Source organism: Apteryx rowi, unplaced genomic scaffold (assembly GCF_003343035.1).
Source record: "Apteryx rowi isolate R43461 unplaced genomic scaffold, aptRow1 scaffold_493, whole genome shotgun sequence".
Classification (NCBI taxonomy): Eukaryota; Metazoa; Chordata; class Aves; order Apterygiformes; family Apterygidae; genus Apteryx; species Apteryx rowi.
Window position 1 is genome coordinate 420,326 of NW_020450753.1, and position 8,180 is coordinate 428,505.

The 8,180-nt window shown below is 35.0% G+C and overlaps 1 protein-coding gene across 13 annotated transcripts in view; it reads right to left on the reverse strand.

Moving 5' to 3' along the window:
* BRWD1 (bromodomain and WD repeat domain containing 1) overlaps positions 1–8,180 on the reverse strand; it is a 68,614-nt gene that overhangs the window by 58,168 nt on the left and 2,266 nt on the right. For 11 of the 13 annotated variants that reach the window (XM_026079165.1, XM_026079166.1, XM_026079164.1 and 8 more), the window contains 5 exons: positions 5,919–6,069; positions 4,845–4,943; positions 4,150–4,310; positions 3,304–3,525; positions 817–917 (listed from right to left, as the gene is read on the reverse strand). In XM_026079165.1, the coding sequence (XP_025934950.1) occupies positions 817–917; positions 3,304–3,525; positions 4,150–4,310; positions 4,845–4,943; positions 5,919–6,069 (734 nt within the window). The remainder of the gene's footprint in view (positions 1–816; positions 918–3,303; positions 3,526–4,149; positions 4,311–4,844; positions 4,944–5,918; positions 6,070–8,180) is intronic. The other 2 variants (XM_026079173.1, XM_026079171.1) reach the window with 1 other exon arrangement.

Genomic DNA, 8,180 nt, shown 5'->3' on the forward strand with positions numbered 1-8,180 from the left:
TTAGAACACTGTGCAAATGGTGATTTAAAAGACTGGTTGCCTGTTCTGAAAATGATGTCACGTCAGCTGGAAGAGTACATACTAGAATCTTATATAAAGTAGCTACTTAAGAATAAGAACTACACTAGGGAGAAAATCCAGCACACCCTGTGCCATTTAAAAGCATTGTAGGTTTCTATTCATTACTCTTCTGCTTTTCAATTCTAGTGTTTTCTGTTTACCAAAGGAAATGTTTAGAATTTCAGTAGAAGAATGATTTCTCATCTACGTTTGTATGATAGAAGGTACAGAAATTCAGATCATGAGAATTTTGTATTGAGAACTACTGATGATTAAGTCCAGACAAACTTATTCAAACAGTGTTTGCATCTCATAGTGCTCTAGCTTCATTTCATACAGAGAATAATTAGGAATACAATTTAAATACTCTCTTCCTGTAACATATATCCCTAAAGGTTCTTCAGATGAAACTCTCTCTCTTATGTTTTTTGTTGCAATTCTATTACTTTTAAAATCATGTGTGAATTAAAAATAAAATCTTCTGCCCTCTAAAGTAATGAAATTTTCAAAAAAGTTGTTCTAATATAAAATGGATTATTTTATATCCAGCTGCATTATTTTGAGAAGACTGCAATTAATGATGCTGCTTAAAAATAATTCCAGAATAAGATTATTTCCACAGTGTTTATTATCACACAAAATATATATATATATATTTTTTTAGTTAATTCAGTATACATTCTCCCAAACATTCAGCTTATTTCAATCAAGAAGAGTATGGCATAGAAAGCGTTAATCAACAACCCAGTTACATACTTGAATTTCATGGAACCTGTATCCCACTGCCAAAAGCAAACAGTTCCATCTGCGCCAGTAGAGGCCATGTATCGCATGGATCCTTTAGCCATTGGACTAAACTAAATATTGGGGGGGAAAAAAAGGAAGTAAAATCAAACACATGCATAAAAAGATATTTAAAATCTGTGTAGGAACTTATAAAAATGTTAACATAAAATCTTGAATTATTTTGGACATTTTCATTAAAACAGATAAAAGCAGTTGCTGAGAAATGTCAAATTCTTTCACTGCTGTGTTTTTTTAAGTCTTAACTTCAGAAGCATCATTCACTGAAAACTGTCAATAAGTGAAGTAACAAGCATAACAGAGCATTGAAGAAAAAAAGGAAGGAAGTTTCACTAGACAGGCTCACTTTTTGAATTCTTAAACAGAGCATCAGTTATGAGGTAACTTGAAAAAGTGTAACCCAGCATCAATTACTAATTTATAGGAATTCCTCACACATGCTTCTTTAAGATGTTGATGGCTTGCTACGCACGGAGCTGCTCCTTCAGAAAACTACAGAGGACTTAAGGTGATCAAACCGTTCTCCAATTACTACTACTACCACCTCAATCAGCCATAAACCTTAGTAAAGCTATAATGGAAATATTTAAAGGCTATAAAGACAAATTCACCACACTATCTTAAAAAAAACAAAACAAAACAAAAAAAACCCTGTTTTGCCAGGAAAAGAAAAATGTAACAGATACCAAAGTAACTCCGCAAATATGAAGAATACTCCTGAAAGCAGTTTTTGAGAAAAGAACTGCATCTAAGAAATTTTTTGTATTGAACTGCACAACCTGGCAGGAAGCCAGTCTTCACCCCTTCAAATATAAGACTGTTTGACTCAGTGGCAAACACAGCAAGTCTGGATAATGAGCTGCTAGTTGATTTGTTAAATAAGGAATTACAAAGGACTGAATCCAAAGGACTATCAATGACACACACAATAATATCACAATACTTTCTAATTTAAATACATAACATAATATGCCAAACACATCTTTGCACTTTTGAAATAACTTATATTTTTGAGATTAAAATACATACCCATACAGCAAAAGTTGTAAGGACTGACATGCTGGATCAGAACACCAGCCCACTTAGGCTACCTCATAGTATCTCCAACAATAAACTGGAGGGCACAACATCACCCAGAAATTCTCTCCAGGTCCAACAGCTCAAAACTACAGATAGCTGTTTCCAAGCAACCACCAAGCACACTATCTCTTAAGAAAAATACCTTGACTAATTATTTTGACATGTTTCTCAGTGTTAATGTATTTCCTCTGAAATTAAAGATTAAAATTTCTGGACTTCAGTACTATCATCTTTTATTTGTCTATTTTTTTTTAAAGGGAAAAAGAATTCCTTTCGTTATCTTCAGTCAACTATTCAGGAGTTTGGGGAAGGCAAGGAACTTTTTCTGTAAGTTGGTTTCTCCTATTGTTTTTCGCTTTTAGCACCTGTACTTAAATATTTTGATCTTATAGATATGATCTTATATATATGCAGACAGTGACATAAAAATAATCTTAGTCATCTGAAAACCTGTGACATAAACAATGACAATTACTTGCTGTTCACATGTCAGCCTTCACAGAAAACAGAATATCAATTCCTTGCATTTGTACATCAAAAAGTAAGATGTACACTTGGAAAGTGACTTCTCAACCTAGTAACACCAACCACAAAGTACTTTTCTCCACAAACAGAAAACAAGTAACTAATTTTCATTTTCAAGAAGTTATAACACAAGGACAGAAGGCACTATTTATCTAGAGCTTTCATTTAACTGTTTTCCAACTTCAGTAAGCAACCAAGAAAATTAGTTATTTCCCCACCAGTATGATAGCCAGCTAACCTGAGGGCATCCCATCACCCTAAGTCTCACTATTTAAAGCTGGCTCTTAACTTTCCAAATTGGGTGCAACAGCATCTTTTTTCACCCAGATTATTTCATGTTTTCTACAGTTTTTAATCAAACATCTTCAAACCTTCCACACCATACTGTCAGTGAAACTTTATGATTTTCAACTTTCAGGGATTGGCTTCTTCTTACAATGCATCTCCATTCTTCATGCTTCGGGGGCGGTGAGAGGTGCAAAACACCAAAATTATAGATTAAGTCAGAGTTGAAAGTTTCACCTTCTGTACTACTGAAACAGACTGCTATTAAATTTGCTTCACTATAAACTGCTCTTTCCACACATTCACCATTCTTGCATTTTCTGCAAGTACTGATTTTTATTTATGGAACTTAAAGTACTTATTCTGACAGAAATAACATTAGTCACATACATTATCAGTTCTAAAGACTGCAATTTTATTTTCTTCTTATGTAGCAAATGAGATATTAAAAGTAAAAAAAGAAGGTAAGTACTGCCTGCTTAATACAACCTCTAATAGTATATAAGATATCTCATGACTGCAAGATGCAAGCATTAATTCAAAACATACCTGCAATGAGGTAATGGACCCTGAGTGTCCATGGAGGACAGCAACCGGTGCACAAGTTCTGAGACACCACACTCTGATTATTTTATCACAACTTCCAGCTGCAATCATAGTGTTTTCATAATTGACAGCCATATCTGAAATCTCTGCGGAATGTCCTCGTAATGTGGCAAATAACCGACCATTATGAGTTGACCAAATTTTTACCAAGCAGTCATCTGAGCCCTAAAGAGAAATATGTGTTAAACTCAAAGAGCTCATAAAACATTCAGGATACCACGTTTCAGGTTTCCTTTAAAGAACCCAGCTATGTTTTTTTTCCAACGCTTGGCAAATGACACATCTATTTAAAACTATGCATGTTATTTAAGCTGGCAGAAAGTAAATCATATGACCAATAATAAAAAGAAGCGTCCAATCACAGTTCAGGATTACACTACAATCATCACAAATCTACACCATATAATGCAGAAAACCTGCATAAAATTTGGCAGGGTTCCTTACAGTACTGGCAGCTAAATAAAAGCACTGTGCCATAAAAGCAACCTCTCCTCTACCACTTCATAAAGAATATGTAACATACTGAACACAGAACCACATCACTGCAGAAAATTCCTACATCAATGACAATATGCAACCAGACATTATTATCAAGTACAATGTCTTACATGCTTCTCACCTTTAAATACATCAAATTGTTTCACTTAAGCACTGTGATGGAGCTAATCAGCTATATTTTAACACTTTATTGGTATCCACCTGTGAAAGGTTTTAGCATAATGTGCATTTTGAAGTTATTTTCCCTGTATCCAGCTAGAATTATTTTCATATTTAGATGTATCAACTCACAGTAAATATTCTATGTCCAGTCCTATCGAATGCAACACAATATACAGCAGAAAGATGGCCAAGAATCCGTTTGTGCATCTTTATATGTTGATACATACTTCCTGGAAATGAAGTACTAAACTTTGCATATCCAATTAGTTGTTTTGCTTGATACGCTTCCACTAGAACACAAAGAGATCAAAGAATGAACACATTGTTGTGTAAAACAAGTGTATTATAAATCATCATTTCATCTAACTTCCTGTAATATATTACTTAGAGATTTACTAAAAGTGACTTTCAGATTTCATAAAGATAATTGTGCTTTTTTAAACTTGCAATTTTTGCACACATAGAAGCAGGACAGTATTTTAAACTTGCTCCAACCAAAACTTCCTTCTGTAAATATGATGTGGTAAATGTTGTCTTTATTTTCCCATGGCCTTCTATACATTAAGTCATAGAAGAGCCCTTCTATTTAAAGGCCACTGATTTGTATTTCCTGTAAGTTTATTTACTTAATACACAGGCTTTGTAAAAGACAAAGATGTAATCTAGAGGCTATGTCACTAATGCAGTGAGCAGACCTTCATACCCGTGCATAACCCCACCAAATTCATATGAAGTTCTCCAGACAAGCCTCCAGACCAAGTTCTGAGGTGCAATTATCAGTGGCATAGGCAAGATCAGTATCAAGATATGCATTACACGCTCACCAAAATTCGGTGGYGTGCCATAGTTCACAGGAATTTCAGGAGGTCTTCCTCTATGAAGAGCAGCAAAAGCAGAGCCCTTCCAAACAGTCTTCCTGCAATCTTTAAAATCAATTAGTTGAAGTTAGTCATAAGTACATTTTTAAAAATGCCAAGCTAGCTACTGTTCAAAAACACAGCAACAAAGGTATCTGATAAAGTTTCAATATTGTGTATGAGAACCTAACAGCTGAAAAATCAGAACCTCAACAAGCCCCCAAACTTTTCATGAATGATTGCGGGGGGGGGGGGGGCGCAAGCCTGATTTTGAGGATATTGCAGTCACTGCATCATTCAGTGTGCATCTTTTTCAAACAGATAGGACAGATAATTGGAACCCCACCCCCCATCCCCCATCCCAAAAAAGCAGTATCCACTAAACCAGTCTTATATCATGGCATCTAGCTACCTAACAGAACTCCATACAAACACATTTAAAAAAAAATTCACTGAAAAGGAAAGTCTAAAGCTAAAGTCTACTCAAATATCAAATAACAAATTATGTACCTACAAATTTGTAGCCATTCACCTCAGATTATGCACAAAGGCTTTGTTTCTGCATAAGTACACAATTCATATGTACTAATTTTGATGCCATCTGCATTAACCAAAAAAACCAATCAGAAAACTGGTGCTACTGTCTGCCATTTGGATCGAATAGAGTAAAACAGCTACCCCATTCAAAGAAAAAATGGGCTGATTTCAGACTGTTGGGAGTGTCAGGAGATGTCAGAAAAGTAGCACTTTTGTCCTAAAGGTTCATTATATTGTAATAATACTAAAAACTAGCAACATTTGGAGACTTCAGCACTCACAATAACAACAATTTGTGTTATGTAACTTAAGACTTCATTTTCACAAGAATCAGTATAGAGTTATACTATTAATACAGATCGCTGGTGTCTTGGTTGATTAAAGATAGTACAGAAGCGTGGGCCACTTTCAGTGAAAGCTCACTGCCATTCAATATTCCAAAAGTCTTTACTACACGCTTATTAAAATGTATCATACCCATTTCAAATAACAAACAATTCATACCTTTTGCTGTACGTAACAATGACTGCCTCCCTGCACCAAGTAAGGAATTCACTCTCAAAATGCTGGATGGTATCTCCTTATCCAGGATAGGGCCAATACGCTTGCAAATTTGTAATAAATGATCTGGAGCCACATGTTTGTTGGATAGCACCTGACAGAAATTTAAGTTTTAAACACATATATGGTACCTTCAGAACAGATGAGCCTAAAAGCATCAATATTCATACCAATATTTAAACATGTTTAATATACTTAAGTTCAACTTACAGACCAAAATCAATTCTATAAAGCTCTTATCTACTGAACGCAGTGAACACACTCCCACAATGGCAGCACTGTATCAAAATTGCTTATTGAACACCAGCATTTTACTACTGAAAATCTGCAGTATTCAAACATATGGCATCCATTTCTGAATGGCATGCTACAATCACTGTCTTTGCCCAATGCACCCCATTTTTTTTTAATTAAAAAACATAAAACAAATAATCATTCTCTCACAACTCAATGTCATGGAAAATTTTGTTGCAGTCGAGCGTAAGAATTTATGAAACTAGTAATTCAGTTGCCCATTACTTGTTCAGTAAACTCAAGTCTAATAGGTTTGAATAAGCACACAATCCCTCTTGGAAAGAGTTTCCTTGAAGAACCACTACTACATAGCAAAAGATTACCCTACTTCCTTAAATCAATGGGATCAAGACAGTCATCTGTCCATTCAGGAAGGATTCCATAATATCTACATGTAACAATCTAAAAAATACACCCCCACACACTCAGATGCCTCCATCAAAACCAGATGTGTGTTTTATTCCTCAGCATCTTCCTTTCTGGAAGTTGGATGGAAAAAATCCTTATCTAACTACACTATCAGACACAATAAGGGAGAATTCAAATTCACAAAGTAGAGTTCACACAGATTTAAGTAAAACAAATCATCAGCAGCATAAATTTAAACTACTGGGAAGGTCTAAATCAAGCAGGTACAAGCAGACCCATGCTTATCCGACTGCCTGATCTGGACACATGTAAGCCAGTTTGACTCAGAAGCCATATTGCTATATTAGCAAAGAAGTTGCTCTCCAGCCAATGCATCCAAGAGAGAGAGGTCACATCAACGCAGGTACGTGACCCTCTGCTCATCGAGTTTGGAATACAGGCAGAACAAGCTCATGCTTATGATGCTATTCCCTTAGTGTACTGATAGAATTTAAACAAATAAATTCCTGATAAGGTTGGTCTCATAATAGGAATAGTAGGAATGAAAATTCTACATGTTGTCAAGTAAGATCTGTCCAACAAGAAGTTGCCCAAATGTATGCTGATATAAGCTATAACTACGCAAGTAAAAACTTTTGATGACTGCTCAGGAACTTAAAAGCTCAAGGATAATTTCTATTCTTCTCCAGCCAAAATGGTTTAAAAACACTGAATACTGAGAACAGTATAATTTAATGCAGAACCTAATGCTTGTTTTAATAGTAAAAATTCAAGCTGAAGACCAAGTAATGTACATAAAGCTTAGAGGGTGCAGAGGGATGGGTTTTTTTGTTATAGCAGTAAAACAGTTAATATTACCACAGAGTCAAACATATTTAAATAAATCAGATGAGTAGATGTTTAAGCTGATTAAGTATGAGAAAATATACTTCATAGTAGTCTAAAGATTGTATTTTTTCATCATTTCTTTTTAAAAAGCTTGCTACTTGAAATGGCCTACTGTAGTACCAGCCAAGACATTCAGGACAGAGAGTTCAGCACATGCAACATCAAGTATTATAAGCCATTTTGTTTGTGTGCTATCATCAGGAAGTACACATTCCAAATCCAGTCCTTGATGGCAGCACGTTTACAAAACCTAGCAATTCTTTTTAAGTAGTTTCACTATTTTAGAAGAAGCAATTATTTTAAACTCATGCTCCAATTCTGTGATGAACAAAAAGAAATAATTGCACCACATGATTGTACTGGTCAGCAATCTTGGCAAATTAAACAAAAAAGTGAGACCAGCTGGACAACAAGAAGTTCCCAAAGCCCCTCAAAGGGGGAAAAATAATCTTTAGAAGATAAATTATGAATATTCTGAAATATTAGCATCATGCATAGGAATTTCTTTTAAATGATGTTGGGAAAAGAGGGAGAAGAGACACATGTCCGACTTCATCTGACAACATTATACACATGAACACAGAAAAAAAAAATGCACTGTAGTCAGAAGAATCCATGCATGACATCTCCCAACAGTCAACTGTTTTCCAGAAG